A 21873-nucleotide genomic window follows, 5' to 3' on the forward strand; every position below is an offset into this window, starting at 1 on the left:
GGGGCTGGTGGAGCCGCGGGGGCGACTAGGGTCGACTCCAGCGGCAGCGGCAGCAGCAGCAGCAGGAGGAGGAGGATGATGAAGGGTGGTGGAGGTGGTGGAGGTGGTGGAGGAGGAGGAACGCCGCTGGTGGCTGACGGAGGAAAGAGGGCGGCAGTGGCAGCAGCAGCGGCGGCGTCGGTGGCAGAGGAGGTGGAGGAGGAGGTGGAGGAGGCGAGGAGCGCTGCGAGGAGGAGACGCCGCCATCACCACCGCCACCACCATTCGGCGTGGCTCTGGGTGGGGACCGGAGCAAGCAAAGGGACCCACGCCGGTGAGGAAACACGCGGGGGAAGGACAGGGCGGGAGTGGTCGAGGGGGTAGAGGAGGGGAAGGAGGAGAGGGTGACCTCTGGAATTCAGGAGGTCCGCTGGACTGATGCTCTGGTAATTGTTTATTTACCCTTTTATCTGGCAACAAAACTGACACCTTTTTTACGAGGAGTCGTGTTTGCATTGACCGCAATAGCTGCGGTCGTAATGCAAACAAAACACACAACTCTGATAATGTATGCACTGTCCTTGAAGTTGATTGGTCCACACCCGAGACAGCTTTCCTTAGAGCCCAGTCTCACATGGTCCTTGAAGTTGATTGGTCCACACCCGAGACAGCTTTCCTTAGAGCCTAGTCTCACATGGTCCTTGAAGTTGATTGGTCCACACCCGAGACAGCTTTCCTTAGAGCCTAGTCTCACATGGTGCTTGAAGTTGATTGGTCCACACCCGAGACAGCTTTCCTTAGAGCCTAGTCTCACATTGGTGTTGGACCAGATGACGCCAAAAGGCACACAACTCAAAGACAATGCACCATCAGAGTATGAGAGCTCGGGGTAAGCATTTACACCATTGGAACCTCATTTGCCAGTAGCAAAATATGATGATTGGTTTTTACCCTTTTATCTGGCAACAAAACTGACACCTTTTTTACGAGGAGTCGTGTTTGCATTGACCACAATAGCTGCAGTCGTAATGCAAACAAAAACACAACGTAAATTTCGATTTAAAGCTTTCGTGACTGCAGGGATTCATCTTCTTGGTTCTTTCGGTAAAGTCACGTAGAAGGGAATAAAAAATAAACATTATAAGATAATTCTCACGACGTTTCGGCCACAACGCAAGCAGCCGTTCTCAGGTGAAGACCAGGTCTGTCGGGGAGACAGCGTCTGAATGCACTGTCCTTGAAGTTGATTGGTCCACACCCGAGACAGCTTTCCTTAGAGCCTAGTCTCACATGGTGTTGGACCAGATATCGCCAGATAAAAGGGTAAAAAAACAATTGTCATATTTTTCTACTGGCAAATGAGGTTCCAATGGTGGTTCTCTGGTGTCTCTGGAGATGAGAGGCTGCCACTCCTCTGTCGGGAGCTGGACTGGTGCCGTTTGGACCTTCCGTTGAATACAGGAGTTCCCCTTGGACTGGTTCTGGTGCGAGAGGCTGCCACTCCTCTGTCGGGAGCTGGACTGGTGCCGTCTGGACCTTCCGTTGAATACAGGAGGGCTCCTGGAATGCTTCCGATGTGTATGGAGAGTAGAGGTTGCCATTCTTCTTTCGATAACTCGACCAGTTTTGATGTCTGTAGAGAGGGAGAGGCTGCCACTCCTCTGTCGGGAGCTGGACTGGTGCCGTTTGGACCTTCCGTTGAATACAGGAGTTTCCCTTGGACTGGTTCTGGTATGAGAGGCTGCCACTTCTCTGTCTGGAGCTGGACGGCTGCCGTTTGGACCTTCCGTTGAATACAGGAGTTCCCCTTGGACTGGTTATGGTGTGAGAGGCTGCCACTCCTCTGTCTGGAGCTGGGCTGGTGCCGTTTGGACCTTCCGTTGAATACAGGAGTTTCCCTTGGACTGGTTCTGGTGTGAGAGGCTGCCACTCCTCTGTCGGGAGCTGGACTGGTGCCGTCTGGACCTTCCGTTGAATACAGGAGGGCTCCTGGAATGCTTCCGATGTGTATGGAGAGTAGAGGTTGCCATTCTTCTTTCGATAACTCGACCAGTTTTTACGTCTGTAGAGAGGGAGAGGCTGCCACTCCTCTGTCGGGAGCTGGACTGCTGCCGTTTGGACCTTCCGTTGAATACAGGAGTTCCCCTTAGACTGGTTTCTGGTGTGAGAGGCTGCCACTTCTCTGTCTGGAGCTGGACTGCTGCCGTTTGGACCTTCTGTTGAATACAGGAGTTCCCCTTGGACTGGTTATGGTGTGAGAGGCTGCCACTCTTCTGTCGGGAGCTGGACTGGTACCGTCTGGACCTTCCGTTGAATACAGGAGGGCTCCTGGAATGCTTCCGATGTGTATGGAGAGTAGAGGTTGCCATTCTTATTTCGATAATTCGACCAGTTTTCATGTCTGTAGAGAGGGGAGGCTGCCACTCCTCTGTCGGGAGCTGGACTGGTGCCGTTTGGACCTTCCGTTGAATACAGGAGTTTCCCTTGGACTGGTTATGGTGTGAGAGGCTGCCACTCTTCTGTCGGGAGCTGGACTGGTACCGTCTGGACCTTCCGTTGAATACAGGAGTTTCACCTGGACTGGTTATGGTGTGAGAGGCTGCCACTCCTCTGTCGGGAGCTGGACTTGTGCCGTTTGGACCTTCCGTTGAATACAGGAGTTTCACCTGGACTGGTTATGGTGTGAGAGGCTGCCACTTCTCTGTCTGGAGCTGGACTTGTGCCGTCTGGACCTTCCGTTGAATACAGGAGTTTCCCTTGGACTGGTTCTGGTATGAGAGGCTGCCACTTCTCTGTCTGGAGCTGGACGGCTGCCGTTTGGACCTTCCGTTGAATACAGGAGTTTCCCTTGAACTGGTTCTGGTGTGAGAGGCTGCCACTCCTCTGTCGGGAGCTGGACTGCTGCCACCTGGACCTCATTGTGATGTTGTTGATGTTGTTGTAAAGATATGCCTGGGTTGGTGATGTTACTATTACAGATGTGCCCGTTTTGTTGATGTAGTGGGACGATGTAGATGATGTCACCATGATGGTTGTGCAGACATGGTGTTGTTGATGTTGACTTCGCCTAGACATGGCCTTGCCGGTGATGTGGTTGATTTTGATGATGTCGTAGATTTTCACGACGTTGACGATGATGACGACGATGATGACGATGACGATGATGACGTTGCCTAGAGATACCCTTGTCGGTGATGTGGTTGATTTTGATGATGTCGTAGATTCTCACGTCGTTGACGATGACGACGATGACGATGACGATGATGACGTTGCCTAGAGATGCCCTTGTCGGTGATGTGGTTGATTTTGATGTCGTAGATTCTCACGACGATGACGATGATGATGATGACGTTGCCTAGACATGCCCTTGCGGGTGATGTGGTTGATTTTGATGATGTCGTAGATTTTCACGACGATGACGATGATGATGACGATGATGACGTTGCCTAGACATGCCCTTGCCGGTGATGTGGTTGATTTTGATGATGTCGTAGATTTTCACGACGTTGACGATGATGATGACGTTGCCTAGACATGCTCTTGCCGGTGATGTGGTTGATTTTGATGTCGTAGATTTTCACGTCGATGACGATGATGACGATGACGATGATGACGTCGCCTAGACATGCTCTTGCCGGTGATGTGGTTGATTTTGATGTCGTAGATTTTCACGTCGATGACGATTATGACGATGATGACGATGATGATGATGACGTCGCCTAGACATTCCCCTTGCCCAGGGGTCGGCAACCTACGGCTCCGGAGCCGCATGCGGCTCTTTACAGGCTGCTTCTTGACGATATGTACAGTATGTACTCAGATGCATTGCGGCTCTTGAAATACTGAATTTTGTACCGAATTGGAAAGAAATGGCTCTTCTTGTTATTTTGGTTGCCGACCCCTGCTCTTGCCGGTGATGTGGTTGATTTTGATGTCGTAGATTTTCACGACGTTGACGACGATGATGATGATGATGATGACGACGATGACGATGATGATGACGTTTCCCAGACATGCCCGTGCTGATGTTGGAGCCCAGCTCTTCATCCACCCTCGGTCCAACACCGCCGGCTCCCCCCCCAACCACCACCACCGCCGCCGCGGCGGTAACGACGGCCACCACCGCCGCCGCGCCCTCCTCCCCGCCGCTCGTGTTGACCCCCCGCAAGCGCGGCTGGCCCAAGGGGCTCAAGAGGGGTCCCCCCGCCATCTCCCGCCGACGCAGACGCCGCCACGTTCGGCGGAGCGGAACCGCCTCGTCGCGGTCCACGTCCACGCGGACCGGGGCAGGAGACGGGGCGGCTGAGAGACCGGAGGATGATGATGAGGATGATGATGAGGACGATGAGGACGATGATGAGGACGATGAAGACGACGATGGGGATGAGGAAGAGGGGGTAGGGGAAGAGGAAGAGGAGGAGGAGGAGAAGGAGGAGCCGGAGGAGGATAGAGAGACGGAGATATGGAAAGAGCGATTGGCGGAGAGGGGAGAGGAGAGCTCAAAGGAGAGCTGCAAGGCGGCGACGGAGATGGACAAGGATGTTCCGAGCGAGAGGGGAGCGGTCGCGGAAAGGCGCGGAGAGAGGGTGGCAGAGCGGAGGGAGTCGGAGGAGAGAGTCGTCGCGGAGAAGATCGGCAGGAAAGGGGGTCCCCAGTTGCCTGTGGTGCCGGTGGTGGCGGCGGTGGAGAGGGCAGCTGTGGGAGAGGAGGGGGGTGAGGAGGAGAGGGACGCGGGGAGAGCCGAGAGAGACGCAAGGAAAGTCGGGAGAGACAAGGAGAGAGCCGAGAGAGACGCCGCGGGGAGATCCGATAGAGATCCGGTGAAATCCGATAAAGAGTCGGGGAGATCCGATAGAGATCCGGTGAAATCCGATAGAGATGCGGTGAAATCCGATAGAGATGCGGTGAAATCAGATCGAGTGCCGGTGAAATCCGATAGAGATCCGGTGAAATCAGATCGAGTGCCGGTGAAATCCGATAGAGATTTGGTGAAATCGGATAGAGATTCGGTGAAATCCGACAGAGATCCGGGGAAGATCCGATCGAGCGAAGGAGCGTGCCAAGGACCGGTCACGGGAACCGGGGAGTGACAGGAAGGGCGGCGAGCGGGGCAAGGCGGCGGCGGCGGGGGACGGTGACGAGACGCGGGAGGAATCCGTAACTCCGGCGGGGAGAGCTCCGGACGGGAGCGCGGAGCGAAAGGCCGAGAGGGGCCCGCCGGAGAGAGTCCGAGGTGGGGCGGACGGCGAGGAGGAGAGGCGGAGGAGGAGGAGGAGGAGCGCGGATCGTCGGAGAGCGGCGAGGCCGGAGGGCGAGAAGCCTGGGGAGGAAAGGAAAGACGAGGGGGAGGAGGAGTGCAGTCGGGCAAAGAGGGCCCGGCTGAGGGATGCCGTAGAGACTACGGCGGTGACGGCGGCTACGGCTACTGCTACGAGGAGGAGGAGAAGGAGCAGGCGGGGAGGAGCGGAGGGGGAGGAGGGGAGGGACGCGAGCACAACGGACACGGAGGTGGACGCGGAGAAGAGGCGGGCCAAGAGAGCCAGGGGGAGTGTCGGAGGCCAAGCGGAGGGGCGGGCAACGGAGGAGAGAGCCGAGGGGAGAGACGCCGCTGTGGAAGTGGACGCCGAGGGGAGAGGCAACGCGGAGGGGAGAGGGAAAGCTGGGGGGAGAGTCAAGGGTAGAGAGGACGCGGAGAGGAGATCGGCTGACAGAGCCAAGGGGAGAGAAACCATTGTGGAAGTGGACGCGGAGGAAAGGGCCAGGGTTGGAGTGAGCGCCGAGAGGAGATCGACGGACAGAGCCAAGGGGAGAGACGCCGATGTGGAGGTGGATGCGGAGGGGAGGGCCAGGGTTGGAGTGAGCGCCGAGAGGAGATCGGAGGGGAGAGCAAAGGGGAGAGAAACCGCTGTGGAGGTAGACACGGAGGGGAGGACCAGGGTTGGAGTGAGCGCCGAGAGGAGATCGACCGACAGAGCCAAGGGGAGAGACGCCGCTGTGGAGGTGGATACGGAGGGGAGGGCCAGGGTTGGAGTGAGCGCCGAGAAAAGATCGGAGGGGAGAGCAAAGGGGAGAGAAACCGCTGTGGAGGTGGATGCGGAGGGGAGGACCAGGGGGGGAGTGAGCGCCGAGAGGAGATCGACCGACAGAGCCAAGGGGAGAGAAACCGTTGTGGAGGTGGACACGGAGGGGAGGGCCAGGGTTGGAGTGAGCGCCGAGAGGAGATCGGAGGGGAGAGCAAAGGGGAGAGAAACCGCTGTGGAGGTAGACACGGAGGGGAGGACCAGGGGGGGAGTGAGCGCCGAGAGGAGATCGACCGACAGAGCCAAGGGGAGAGACGCCGCTGTGGAGGTGGACGCGGAGGGGAGAACCAAGGGGGGAGTGAGCGCCGAGAGGAGATCGACCGACAGAGCCAAGGGGAGAGAAGCCGCTGTGGAGGTGGACGCGGAGGGGAGGACCAGGGTTGGAGTGAGCGCCGAGAAAAGATCAACGGAGGGACGAGCCAAGGGGAGGCTCAAGGAGGAGAGCGACAGAGACGCGGAGAAGGTGGTGGTGGTGGAGCGGCTGAAGGGGAGGGCCGGAGATCGCACCACCACCACCACCACCGCCACCACCGTCAGGAGGGGGGGAGCGGCGGTTCCGCCGGGGCAGGAGGCCTCCGGCAGGAAGCAACGGCGGCGAGCTGGAGACCCGAATCTGGCCGAGCGAGCGGCCCGGCAGCCCCCGACCGACTCGAAACGTCGCGCCGGGCCGGCCACCGCCGCCGCCGACAACAACCCGGCTGCGGAGGAGGTGGAGGAGGAGGAGGAGGAGGCGGTGGCCGACGAAGAGGAGGCAGAGGAGGAGGTGGAGATGAAGAGGAGAGCCACGGCGGAGCCCGGCGGAGGCCGAGGGAACATCTCCCGCGGCGCCGGCGAGAATCGGGCAGCCGTGCCGTCGACGGAGGAGTTGACGGGGGAAGAGGCGGAAAGGCGGGGCCAGGAGGAGGAGGAGTTGGCGGTGGTGGTGGAGCCTCCACCTCCACCTCGGCCCTCACGTCCCCCGAGGCCGCACGAGGAGACGCGGAGTAGGAGGAGGAGGAGCAGGAGGGGGGCGACGCCGGTAGCCCGGCGACGGCGGCGGCGGAGACGTCGCGACGCCGACGAAGAGGAGCCAGGGGAGGGGGACGACCACGATGACCACGACGAGGAGGAGGATGAGGAGGAGGAGGACGATGAGGAGGAGGAGGCGAAGGTGGTGGCGGATCAAGGCGACGGAGAGGAGGGGGGCGAGCTGGGGGGCGAGGAGGGGTCCGCGTCGACGACAGCGACGTCCGAGTGCGGGGCGGGGAGCGGCGGGCACGGGGAGCGGCGGACTTCGAGGCCCAAGGCCAAGAGGCCTCGGCACGGGGAAGTCACGGGGACGCCCAGGAGGGGCGGGGGCGGCGGCAGGCTCGGCATGCCAGGGAAGGCCGAGGAGGAGGAGGAGGAGGGTCCTGTGGGGGAGGACGGGGCGGTACCGGAGGTTCCCACGGCGGCGGCGGTTGGCCGGCAGGAGCAGCAGCAGCAGGAGCAGCATGAGCAGCAGCATGAGCAGCAGCAGCAGCAGCAGGAGCAGCAGCAGGAGCAGCAGCAGCAGCAGGCGAATGAGGAGGAGGAGGAGGCTGCAAAGGAAGCCGCCACCACCGCCTCGGGGTTGGTCGACCCCGCGGGGGATGAAGTGAAACCGGCGGCTGCGTCGCCCCCGCCGCGTAGGCCCAGGAGGCAGGGGGCACTGGCGGCAATCGCCGCCACCACCAGCAGCACCAGCACGGCCGTTGAGAAACAGCAGCGGCGCAGGAAGGATAAGCAGCAGCAGCTGGCCCAGCAGCAGCCGTTGCCGCTGGTTCCGCTGGTTCCGCTGGTGCCGCTGGTACCGCTGGTGCCGGCGGTGGCGGCGGTGGCGGCGGTGGCGAGGGAGAGCGCCCGACCGTTGGGGCGTGAGGTGGTCTGCGTGGAGCGCGATCCGGAGACTGAGCGGGCCGTTGAGTCGCTCACCCAGGAGGCTCGGGCCCGGCGCTCGGCCAGAGACGGCCACCACCTCCTCCACCAGCAACTCCACCACCAGCAGCAGCAGCTGCAGCAGCAGCAGCAGCAGCTCCTCCGTCACGACGATGACCACGGTGGCGGCGGCGGCGGCGATCGTCGCCACCATCGCCACCAGGAGGAGGACGACGATGAAGACGACGTCACCGAGGAGTTGATGGCGGCGGCGGCCGCGGCGGCCGTAGCCGCTGCCGCCGCGGCCGAGGAGGCTGAGGGACGCCAGGAGGACGACGACGACGACGACGATGACGAGGAGGTGGACGAGGAGGAGGAGTTGGAGGATGATGTGGAGGCGGGGGGGAGAAGGGCGGCTGACGGGGTCACTCTCGCGGAAGCCGACTGCCCTTGTCCGACCGCGCTTGCCGGCGGTGGAGTCGACGGAGGCGGCTTCGTCGGCGATGTCGAGGAGGACGACGATGAGGACGACGATGAGGACGACGATGAGGACGACGATGAGGAGGATGAGTCCGTTGAAGCTGCCGCGGATGTGGGACAGCAACGGAATCAGCGACAGGAAGTGGATGAGCGGCGACAGGAAGTGGGGGACGGGCGACAGGAAGTGGGGGAGGGGCAGCGACAGGAAGTGGGGGAGGGGCAGCGACAGGAAGTGGGGGAGGGGCAGCGACAGGAAGTGGTTGAACAGCGACAGGAAGTGGGGGAGATGCAACAGGAAGTGGTTGAACAGCGACATGAAGTGGAGGAGGAGGAGGCCGATTTGGCGGAGGAGGAGGCGGCAGCGGCGGCGGCGGCGGCTTCGCCTGAGACGGCCGAGGCCATCCGCCACCTGGAGCACAGCGAGCAGCACAGCCCCGTGGCCATCGGTGGTGCGGTGCCTCACCACCACGACCACCACGACCACCACCACCACCACCTGCTCCACATCAACAACGACGTGGAGGAGGAGGACGAGGAGGAGGAGGATGAGGAGGATGAGGAGGAGCGGCGCGTTGGTGCTGCAGATGAGCGGCAGGAGGACGATGATGAGGTGGAGGATGATGATGATGAGGAGGAAGAGGCTGGCCACTCGGGGGAGCTCCGGACGACAAGGAGGAAGAAGAGGGTCGGGGTGGTGGAGGTGGCGGTGCCGGTGGTGGCGGGCGACGAATCTCCGGAGGAGGAGGAGGAGAAGATGGCGGCGACGGTCGACTCTCGGCCACCCCACTCGCCTCCTTGTCGCCCTCCTGAGGAGGTGGACCAGGAGGAGGAGGAGGAGAAGGAGGACCCAAGGCCACAGGCGCCCGGAGCTGAGTTTGGAGCCCCGGGAACGGAGTTCGGAGCCCCGGGAACGGAGTTCGGAGGTCCGGGAACGGAGTTCGGAGCTCCGAGATCGGAGTTCGGAGGTCCGGGAGCCGAGTTTGGAACTCCGAGATCGGATTTCGGAGCTCCGAGATCGGACTTTGGAGCTCCGAGATCGGATTTCGGAGCTCCGAGATCGGAGTTCGGAGGTCCGGGATCGGAGCCCCTCGCCCCGGCGGCCGGGAACACCGCTACGGAATGCCGGGCCCCAGAGGGCCCCACGGCGGAGGGTCCCAGGGCGGAGGTGGAGGCCCCCACGGCGGAGGGTCCCACGGCGGAGGCGGCAGCGGTGGAGTTCCGGACCGAGATGGGGTTCGCCGAATCGGCGCGTCGCCGTGGCCACGCCGTCCAATCGGCGTTGACGACAAACGCTCGTGCCCCCAGCCAATCGGAATTCACTCCGACACACCCCAGCCAATCGGAATTCACACCGACACACCCCAGCCAATCGGAATTCACCCCGACACACCCCAGCCAATCGGAATTCACGCCCACCCGCCCCAGCCAATCGGAATTCACTCCGACCCACCCCAGCCAATCAGAATTCACACCGACACACCCCAGCCAATCGGAATTCACCCCGACACACCCCAGCCAATCGGAATTCACGCCCACCCGCCCCAGCCAATCGGAATTCACCCCGACCCACCCCAGCCAATCAGAATTCACCCCCACTCACCCCAGCCAATCACAGTTCACGCCGACACACCCCAGCCAATCGGAATTCACCCCGACACACCCCAGCCAATCGGAATTCACCCCGACCCATCCCAACCAATCGGAATTCACTCCGACCCACCCCAGCCAATCAGAATTCACCCCCACTCACCCCAACCAATCACAGTTCACACCGACACACCCCAGCCAATCGGAATTCACCCCGACCCGCCCCAGCCAATCGGAATTCACGCCCACTCACCCCAGCCAATCGGAATTCACCCCGACCCATCCCAGCCAATCGGAATTCACTCCCACTCACCCCAACCAATCACAGTTCACGCCGACACACCCCAGCCAATCGGAATTCACGCCCACTCACCCCAGCCAATCGGAATTCACCCCGACCCACCACAGCCAATCGGAATTCACCCCGACCCACCCCAGCCAATCGGAATTCACCCCGACCCGCCCCAGCCAATCGGAATTCACGCCGACGCGCGTCAGCCAATCGGACTACGGCACGCCGCACGCCGCCGTGCCGAGCGGCAAGTTCCTGGCGTCGCGGTCGCAGCGACCGCACCCGGAGTACTCCTCCCCCCCGTCGGCCAGCCACCCCGACTACCAGGCCGGCAACGTTTGCCGAGGCCCGCCGATCCCCCCGTCCGCCGGCGACTACCGCCGCTCCCCGGCGCTGGCCAGGCGCGAGGCCTACCAGGCTCAGGCTGCGGCAGCTGGACTGGCGCCCCCCCCACTGCCGGCGGCTTCGCCGGCGTCGTCTTCGCCGGCGTCCTCGGCGTCGTCGGCGTCCTTGGCGACGGCGTACGACTTCCAGTCGCGCCGCGACTTTGTCCTGCTCCAGGCACGAGCCGCAGCCGGCTTCTGCGGAGGAGACTCCGGCGTCGCCGGCGGGGGCGGAGGGTGCCAGCCGTCGGCGGCAGCAGCAGGCCGCGTGCGGGCAAGCGGCGGCGGCGGCGGCGGCGGCGGCGGGTCCGGTGGCTCGTTCTCTAGCGGCCAGGCGGTTCACGGAGACTTCAGCCCTCCTTTGCCAAGTCTGCAGCAGCAGCAGCAGCTTATGATGCAGCAGCAGCAGCAGCAGCTGATGCAGCAGCAGCAGCACAAGATGTCTCGAGGCGGCGTTGGTGGCAGCGGAGGAGACATCCCGGCGATCCCCTTCACCGTCATCAAGTCCCACTCGGGAGCGTCGCCCGCCGGCGATTTCCTGCGGGCGCTTGGCAAGGCTCACGACCGCAGCCCCGGCGGGGGCCCGGGACCGCTCGGTGAACGGCGCAGCCCGCTGGGCCAAGCGGTCGGGGAGTCGTCGTCGTCCTCGTCGTCGTCGTCGGCTGCTGCCGGGGCCGTCACCGGCGCGGCGAGCCCCATGTCGTCGGTGCACTCCCACGGGGGCGGCTCGGAGCTGTCGAGCCCCGTGGGCTCCGTGCCCTCGTCACACCGCAGCCAATCGGTGCACTCGGTTAGCAGCCCGCCTCAGCCTCAGCAGCCTCCGCAGCAGCAGCAGCCGCCGCCGCAGCAGCAGCCCCCCCCTCCGCCTCCCCTTCCGCCACCCGGCGGGTCTCTGGGCGGCGTCATCGGCGGCGGCGGCGGCGGCGACGTGGAGGCGAGCCCCATCGTGTCGGACGCCTCGCAACCAGTTGGAGACTCGGGCTTCAGCGACCTGGGCAGCATGGACAGCACCGGCGCCGGAGATTCTTACGAGGGCGGCGGCGGCGGCTCTGGAACGAGCGGCGGGAGCGGCGGCGGTGGTTCCTACGACGGCCCAAGCCTCCAGCAGCAGCAGCAGCAGGGAGTGGTCGGTAGCGGCGGTAGCAGCTGCTCCTACGGCCTTGTCCACCACCAGGACGCTGCCGCCACCTGCAACCTCGTCCAGCTGCGGGCGGCTTCGGCCGTGCAGCAGCAGCAGCAGCAGCAGCGGCAGCAGCAGCAGCGAAGCAGTGGAGCTTCAGCCGCGTCGGCTCGGGCAGCCCTGCAACAGCAACAACAGCAGCAGCAGCAGCAGAGGGTTGGTTCACCAGCTACGTGTGGACTGAAAGCACAGGGTGGTGGTGGCGGCGGTGGTGGTGGTGGTGGATACCGGAGAGTGAGCGGTGGTGGCGGTGGTGGCGGCGGTGGTGGCGGTGGTGGCGTTGGCATCCGCTCCCTCTGCATGGCCTCATTCGCCCAGCAGGGCCACAGCGCCGAGTTGCTGGGCCCGATCCCTCCGTCGCTGGGCTGCGCCACATCCTCTTCCGCGACCTTGGGCTCCTCTTCCTCCTCGTCCTCCTCATCGTCGGCGCAGCAGCAGCAGCAGCAGCTCCAGCTTCAGCAGCAGCAGCAGCAGCATCACCACCACCATCAGCAGCAGCAGCACCACCAGCACCACCACCATCAGCACCACCACCACCAGCAGCTGGCGGCCACCATGAGCCTGTACGAGCGACTGGGCCAGGGTGACTACGGCTTTGGGCCCGGGGCGGCCGCAATGGCCGCTGCCGTGCAAGCGGCGGCCGTCCAAAACTCTGCGTCCTTCAGCCTGGCCCGCCTGCAGCAGCTCACCAACGGCCTGGTGGAGCACACCCTTGGCTACGGCGCTTCGCCCGTAGCCACCCCCGGCGGCGGCGGGGGCGGTACCGCCGGTTCGTCGTCCGCAGGCGGCGGGCCTCCGTCGGCCTACGCCCAGGCTGGGCCGTCGGCGTCTCCCGGCTACGGCGGCGGTGGGGTGACGTCGACCGGGGTGCTGTCGCACCTCCCGGCTGCCGGCTCCACTCCGCCGCCTCCGACGCCGACTTCGACGCAATCTCCCCACATGGGCATGAGCCACCACCACCAGCAGCAGCAGCACCACCACGCTCACGCTCACCACCTCCACGCTCACCACGCGCCTCACCTCCACCACCACGCGCAGCGCGCACAGCTCAAGGGACCCTCCTCCTCCGGCGGTGGCGGCGGCGGCGGCGGCGGTGGTGGTGGTGGTGGTGTCGGTGCCGGAGGGGGACCGGGAAGTTTGTCCGCGCCCGGCAGTGGCGGCGGTGGAGCCGGCCCCGACGGCGGCGGTAGCGTGGGGGCCTCGCCGGCGAGCCAACCGCCGGGCGGGCAGCTCTTCAGCTGCACGGCCATGCAGCAGTCGCGGGTACTCGGAACGCCCCCGGCCGCCTCCCAGAGGGGCGTGGCGGCGATGGGCGGCCTCGGACTTCTGGCGTCTTCCGGCGGAGGCGGAGGCTTGGGGGGCGTGGGAGGAGCCCCGAACCCCACCCACGGCGGGGCCTACGGACCGACCGCCATCCAGTACCGCGTGCACCCGCACGGGCAGCACCACCCGCCTCACCCGCACGCCGGCGGGCACGCCCACGGCGGACACCCCGGACACCCAGGACACCCGGGACACCCCGGCCACCCAGGACACCCGAACCTTCACCCCCACGCCGCTCACCCGCACCACCCGCACCACCACCCGCACGCCCACCCTCACGCCCACCACCACCACCACCACCACGCGGCCGCCTACGGATACGTAGCGCAGCCGCAGTATCAGGTGGGGCCCTTGGGGATGATGGCGTTGTCGCACCAGGAGCAGCACCCGGCGGCAGCGGCGGCGGCGGCCGCGGCGGCGGCTTCGGCGGTCCCGTCCGGCGCCGGGGGGGCTACGGGCGGCGGTGGTCAGGGCGGCGGGGGCGGTGGCGGGGGCGGTGGGTCGCACCACGGCTCCATGCTGTGCTCGCCCGTGGCCGGCGGTGGAGTTCAGCCGGTCGGCGGTGCTGGAGGTGGAGTCCACCCCCACGCTCACCCCCACGCTCACCCCCACGCTCACCCACACGCTCACCCGTTGGCCCACGCCCACCCCACCCACACACCGCCACCGGCTGCCCAGCAGCAGCAGCAGCAGCAACCGGCGGTGACGCCCTCGCAGGGAGGGGCGGCCGCCGCTTCCGCTAACTCTGCAGCCGGCGGCGGTGGCGTCGGGGTGAACGTTCCTCACCACCACCACCAGCAGCAGCAGCAGCATCAGCAGCAGCAGCAGCAGCAGCTGGGCCACCCTCACCACGTTCACCACGCTCACCACGCCTCCGCCGCTCACCACGCCGTTGCACAGCACCACGCCGCCGCCGCGGCGGCGGCGGCGGCAGCGGCGGCGGCGGCAGCGGCGGCGGCTGCCTACATGGGGAAGGGGGGAGGGGGGGCTGCTGCTGCGGGGAGCGCTGGAGGGGGAGGGGGGAAGGGCGGCGGTGGGAGGGGAGCAGGGGGGGGCTACATGCGGCGGTGACCCCCTCCTTACCACCGGAGACAGACGGTGAACCCCTCCTCCTTACCGCCGAAAACAAAGACGGTGACCCCTTCCTTACCGCCGGAGATGGAAGACGGTGAATCCTACCGGAGTCGAAGACCGTGACGGTCCCTCCTTACTGCCGAAGACAAAGACGGTGACCCCTACCGGAGTCAAAGACCGTGACGGTGAACCCCTCTTTACCGCTGAAGACAAAGGCGGTGAGCCCTACTGGAGTCGAAGACCGTGACGGTCCCCCCTTACCGCCGAAGACAAAGACGGTGACCCCCTCCTTACCGCCGGAGATAAAGAACGTGAACCCTACCTTAGACGAAGACGGTGAACCCCTCCTTACCGCAGGAGACAAAGACGGTGACGCCCCCCCTACCGCCGAAGACGAGGAGGATGACCCCTCCTGGAATCGAAGACGGTTACACCCCCCCTACCGCCAGAGACGAAGGCGGTGACCCCTACCGTAGATAAAGACGGTGAACCCCTCCTTACCGCCGGAGACAAAGACGGTGAACCCCTCCTTACCGCCGAAGACAAAGACGGTGAACCCCTACCAGAGTCAAAGACCGTGACGCCCCCTCCTTACCGCCGGAGACAAGGAGGGTGACCCCTACCTTAGACAAAGACGGTGAACCCTCCTACCGCCGGAGACAAATTCGGTGACCCCTACCTTAGACAAAGACGGTGACGCCCCCCCTACCGCCGAAGACAAATGCGGTGACCCCTACCTTAGACGAAGACGGTGACGCCCCCCCCCCCTACCGCCGGAGACGCGGAGGATGACCCCTCCTGGAGACGAAGACTCCTACCGGATTTGAAGACGGTGACCGAACGTTTCTCTCACCAGGAGTCAAATGCCGGGACACGGTTTGAAGCCGCCGTGTCTCTCCACCAATGGGGAGAGGCGAGGGGGGGACGACTGCTGAAGTACCGCATCTCAAAAGTGTTACCCCCCCCCCCTGCCTAGGGAAGAAGACAAAGATGTGGGTGGACGTGGGAGCGTTGGTTGGTTAGGGGGGCGGAGAGGAGGGGGGGGGGTAGGAACGACGGTTCTCCGGAAACTTCCGCCCTCTCTCCTCGACAGGAAGTCGCGGACGTTGCCTCGACCGCTCCCAACGGTTGTTGTGTTGTTGTTGTTGTTGATTTTTTTTATTTTGGTTGGGGGGTTATTTTCGTCTATTATTTTTTCCCGGCCCGCCCCACCGCCGCTTTGGCTATCGGGGACAGGACGGCTGGGCGGGCTGTGCGGGATTAGGGGGGGGGGGGGGCATGCAATAGGAGCCACCGTGTGGGGGGGGGGGGTAAGGAGTAAGGTGCCGTTATAGGGGCAGCCGTGAGGGGGGGGGTGGTTGGGGGGGGGGTACGGTGCGCCTATGGGGGGAGATGTACAGCGTGTTAAAGTTCTTCCGCACAGCACACACGGAGACCTTCCGCGCTAAAGCGGAGGCGCTGGGACAGACAGACCGGCCAGCCCCCCAAAGGGGGATCGGGGGGTCCGGCTATAGGATATCCGGCTATAGGGGTCCGGCTATAGGGGGGGGGGGGTCCGGCTTGTGGGGGGCTACAAGGTGGCGCGTGTACATAGAAGCGGGGACGTCGCGTTTGCGTGTACATTGCTGGCGGGAGAGACGTGCGGCGAGGAAAAACCGCGGTGGCGGTGACGGTGGCGGTGGCGGCGTAGCCTGTCACCGCCAACGGCTTGCGGCAGGAGTTGCCGTGGGCGGTGTGACTGGTTGTTTGGTGGTGCTGGTGGTGGCGGTGGTGGTTGTTGTTCATTGGGCTGTTAGCTACCACCCCATAGCTTCCCGTGCCCTCCCTCTCGCCCCCTAGTCGAGACCACAACAACCGAAACCGCCACCGCCATCGACCACTCGTGTACATAGAGGTGGACGGACTCTGATGGGGCTGTTGTTGTTTCTTTTCGAGTTTTCACTTTTTTATTTTTTTCCTCGCCACGTAGTTTCCGACGCACGTCCGGTGCTTTTTGAGTTTTAGAGTTGAGCGCCTATCGCGTAACCCGCAGTGCGTTGGGGTCTACCCATCTCTCTTATCAATCTCTAACCATCTCTCTTATCAATCTCTAACCATCTCTCTTCGTTCTTTCGGTAAAGTCACGTAGAAGGGAAATAATAAAGTAATAAATATTAAACATAATAAAATACAATTCTCACAACGTTTCGGCCACAACGCAAGCAGCCGTCCTCAGGTGAAGAACAGGGCTGTCGGAAAGACAGCTTCAGAATGAGCACCACCATGCTTGACAGCGTAGATACTTAAATATATACTTAAATATACGCTGCCAAGCTTGGTGGTGTTCAGAAGAACAGGTCTGTCGGAAAGACAGCGTCTGAATTCAGATTCTGTCTTTCCGACAGACCTGTTCTTGGATGCACCACTGAGTTGGAGATGTCATTCAGACACTGTCTTTCCGACAGACCTGTTCTTCACCTGAGGACGGCTACTTGCGTTGTGGCCGAAACGTCGTGAGAATTGTATTTTATTACGTTTTATTTGTATTACTTTATTATCTCCCTTCTACGTGACTTTACCGAGAGAACCAAGAAGATGAATCCCTGCAGTCACGAAAGCTTTAAATCGAAATCTCTACCCATCTCTCTACCCATCTCTCTAACCATCTCTACCCATCTCTATGCATCTCTTCCCTCCCCCTCTATCCATCTCTTGAACCACCTTTCAATCTCTGACCGCGTGTCGAGAGCGAGCGGGGCCAAGGTTGTCTTATCAACACGGTGCGAAAGGAAGTCCCCCGAGTACCTGCGTACCAACATACGTACATAGCCGACCACACCAAACGTAGCAGCGGTCGGCTGAGAAAACCGGTACCCGGGGGAGTGAGATAGCCCCCTCGCCGAGTGCCCGGCGCAGCGACGCCGGGTTTGTGTCTGTAGCCGTCGCCGGTGGAGCGGGGAGAGACAAAGGTGGTTTGCCCCGAGGCTCCGTTGAGGCGCGGGCGGGAGGGTGGCGGAATGTTGTATAGAGGTTGTTACGTGCGACGCTGTCTCCAAGGCAGTAAGCGCCATGGTGGCTGTGTAGATGTCAGAGGTCGCAACCGGGTACCCGATACCTGTACCCTACCCGATACCCGGCTACCCGTACCCAGCCGGGTACGGGTAGCCGGGTAGACAGTGAGTCACTGGTGAGTAACTGTTTGTCACTCATTTCTCAACGTCTTGTCTCTTCTCACAATTCAAGTTCCTAGAATCAACCCACCCGCGCCTGCAACACGGCTTCATCCCAGAGGTCGCAATCGGGTACCCGATACCCGTACCCTACCCGTACCCGGCCGGGTACGGGTAGCCGTTTGCGACCCTGGTGCGGCCGGGTACGGGTAAGGAATCAAAACCCGTTTGCGACCTCTGCTTCATAGGTGCCGCTCGCTTAACGGCACTTGCCCCTACGGTCTGTCACGGGCTGTAAGCCGGGTCTGCTACGCTCATTGTAAAAATGGCCTTCCAGCATGTTTGGGTCGGCTCATCCTTCGAATGAATTTCTGCCGCCGCATGCAATGGCAGCCACCATGAAGACAAGAGGTCGGGCAGGAAACGGTAAAACTTCCCGGGATGTACAAATAAGTTGCTGTGGTCGTGGAGATTTGACGTGGTGATCCGTCATCGCGTGAGCATCTTTCGGGACGAGCCTTTTCGGCTTCGGTACTTGAGGTCGGGAGATAAAAAACTTGCATTGATCGGTTACCGACGTTGAAATCTCAGGGCCACTTAACGGGTGGATCGGTGGATGTATATCAGAGGTCGCAAACAGGTTTTGATTCCTTACCCGTACCCGGCCGCACCAGGGTCGCAAATGGGTACACGTACCTGGCCGGGTACGGGTACCCGTTCCCTACCCGTACCCTACCCGAAATGAGTGACAAACGGTGACTCACCAGTGACTCACGGCCTACTTGTACCCGTACCCGGCCGCACCAGGGTCGCAAATGGGTACACGTACCTGGCCGGGTACGGGTACCCGTTCCCTACCCGTACCCTACCCGAAATGAGTGATAAACGGTGACTCACCAGTGACTCACGGCCTACTTGTACCCGTACCCGGCCGCACCAGGGTCGCAAATGGGTACACGTACCTGGCCGGGTACGGGTACCCGTTCCCTACCCGTACCCTACCCGAAATGAGTGATAAACGGTGACTCACCAGTGACTCACGGCCTACTTGTACCCGTACCCGGCCGCACCAGGGTCGCAAATGGGTACCCGTACCTGGCCGGGTACGAGTACCCGTTCCCTACCCGTACCCTACCCAAAATGAGTGATAAATGGTTACTCACCAGTGACTCACGGCCTACTTGTACCCGTACCCGGCCGCACCAGGGTCGCAAACGGCTACCCGTACCCGGCCGGGTACACGTAGCCGGGTGTCGGGTAGGGTACGGGTATCGGGTACCCGGTTGCGACCTCTGATGTCGATCGGACGAGAAAGCGGTCTCCGTTGGGAAAAATATCGCGACTTTTCGATCGCAACGCAAGCAATCGTCAGGTGGGACAAGCGCCGCTAGAAAAAAAACTTTGCATGCCCCACCCAGCGCAGTCTGGGGCATGCGAAGACCCACAGCTTTGCTCGGGCATCGTTGGCGTAAGGCACTACCACTAGATTCCGAGCCGGACCTCTCTAGCCAATAGGAAGGGCCGTGCTCGCCGCAAGTCGCCTACAGACACGCCCCCCACCCGCTCTCGCCCGTGATTGGCCGCAACCGGGTCACGTGACCGATTGTAAAATGGCGGCGGCTGCTGGTGCACGTGTCGGCGGCCATTTTCCTTATCTCTCTCAATCTCTTAATTGTATCTCTCTCTTATCTTTCTCTTCATTGTATCTTTCTTATCTTTCATCTCTCTGTGTGTCTATATCTCTCAATGGTTCGAGATCGATAGGGATCCATAGAGGTAGAGAGAGAGATGGTTATAGCTTGATAGAGATGTGGTTATAGATTGATAGATTGTTGGGAGATGCAGAGAGATGCATAGAAATTGCTAAGAGAGATTGCATAGAGAAGATGGTTTTAGAGTGATGGATAGATGGAGATTGTTAAGAGATGTGGGAGTGATGGATGGATACAGAGGGGGGAGGTGAGATGAGGGGATTGAGTTTTGTATTTTCGCTTCCCGTTAATTTGTCTCCGTTTTATATTTATCGAAGTGAATGACGACGATGATGACGTCATTGATGACGATGTCGATGGTGACGTCGATGACGACATTGATGACGACATTGACGACGATGACGACATTGATGACGACGATGATGACGATGTCGATGACGACGTCGATGACGACATTGATGACGATGACGACATTGATGATGACATTGATGATGACGACGATGACGACATTGATGATGACATCGATGACGACATTGATGACGTCATTGATGACGACATTGACGACGATGTCGATGGCGACGTCGATGACGACATTGACGACGACATTGATGACGACGATGATGACGATGTCGATGATGACATTGATGACGACATCGATGACGACATTGATGATGACGTCGATGACGACATTGATGACGACATTGATGACGATGTCGATGACGACGTCGATGACGACATTGATGACGATGACGACATTGATGATGACATTGATGACGATGACGACATTGATGATGACATCGATGACGACGACGATGACGACATCGATGACGACATTGATGACGATGTTGATGATGACATTGATGACGACGACGATGTCGACATCGATGATGACATCGATGACGACATTGATGACGACATTGACGACGATGTCGATGGCGACGTCGATGACGACATTGACGACGACATTGACGACGATGACGACATTGATGACGACGATGATGACGATGTCGATGACGACATTGATGACGACATTGATGACGTCATTGATGACGATGTCGATGGTGACGTCGATGACGACATTGATGACGACATTGACGACGATGACGACATTGATGACGACGATGATGACGATGTCGATGACGACGTCGATGACGACATTGATGACGATGACGACATTGATGATGACATTGATGATGACGACGATGACGACATTGATGATGACATCGATGACGACATTGATGACGTCATTGATGACGACATTGACGACGATGTCGATGGCGACGTCGATGACGACATTGACGACGACATTGATGACGACGATGATGACGATGTCGATGATGACATTGATGACGACATCGATGACGACATTGATGATGACGTCGATGACGACATTGATGACGACATTGATGACGATGTCGATGACGACGTCGATGACGACATTGATGACGATGACGACATTGATGACGATGACGACATTGATGACGACATTGATGACGATGTCGATGATGACATTGATGATGACATCGATGACGACATTGATGATGACGTCGATGACGACATTGATGACGACATTGATGACGACGACGATGACGACATCGATGACGACATTGATGACGATGTCGATGATGACATTGATGATGACATCGATGACGACATTGATGATGACGTCGATGACGACATTGATGACGACATTGATGACGACGACGATGACGACATTGATGACGACATTGATGACGATGTCGATGATGACATTGATGATGACATCGATGACGACATTGATGATGACGTCGATGACGACATTGATGACGACATTGATGACGATGTCGATGACGACGTCGATGACGACATTGATGACGATGACGACATTGATGATGACATTGATGACGATGACGACATTGATGACGACATTGATGACGATGACGATGACGACATTGATGACGATGACGACATTGATGATGACATTGATGACGATGACGATGACGACATTGATGACGATGACGACATTGATGATGACATTGATGACGATGACGACATTGACGACGATGTCGATGGCGACGTCGATGACGACATTGACGACGACATTGATGACGACGATGATGACGATGTCGATGATGACATTGATGACGACATCGATGACGACATTGATGATGACGTCGATGACGACATTGATGACGACATTGATGACGATGTCGATGACGACGTCGATGACGACATTGATGACGATGACGACATTGATGACGATGACGACATTGATGACGACATTGATGACGATGTCGATGATGACATTGATGATGACATCGATGACGACATTGATGATGACGTCGATGACGACATTGATGACGACATTGATGACGACGACGATGACGACATCGATGACGACATTGATGACGATGTCGATGATGACATTGATGATGACATCGATGACGACATTGATGATGACGTCGATGACGACATTGATGACGACATTGATGACGACGACGATGACGACATTGATGACGACATTGATGACGATGTCGATGATGACATTGATGATGACATCGATGACGACATTGATGATGACGTCGATGACGACATTGATGACGACATTGATGACGATGTCGATGACGACGTCGATGACGACATTGATGACGATGACGACATTGATGATGACATTGATGACGATGACGACATTGATGACGACATTGATGACGATGACGATGACGACATTGATGACGATGACGACATTGATGATGACATTGATGACGATGACGACATTGATG

At 60.3% G+C, this 21873-nt stretch overlaps 1 protein-coding gene across 1 annotated transcript; it reads left to right on the plus strand.

The window, feature by feature from the left end:
* Positions 1-12: 12 nt before the first annotated feature.
* On the plus strand, positions 13-15513 carry LOC133339406 (hornerin-like). The gene is made up of 2 exons (XM_061547550.1): positions 13-313; positions 3991-15513. The coding sequence occupies exon 2, from the start codon at positions 6829-6831 to the stop codon at positions 14248-14250; it is 7422 nt and encodes a 2473-aa protein (XP_061403534.1). The 5' UTR covers positions 13-313; positions 3991-6828; the 3' UTR covers positions 14251-15513.
* The last annotated feature ends 6360 nt before the right edge of the window (positions 15514-21873 follow it).

The sequence above is a fragment of the Lethenteron reissneri genome, unplaced genomic scaffold, assembly GCF_015708825.2.
Source record: "Lethenteron reissneri isolate LAM-NWPU_2019-01 unplaced genomic scaffold, ASM1570882v1 scaffold_1862, whole genome shotgun sequence".
Taxonomy (NCBI): Eukaryota; Metazoa; Chordata; class Hyperoartia; order Petromyzontiformes; family Petromyzontidae; genus Lethenteron; species Lethenteron reissneri.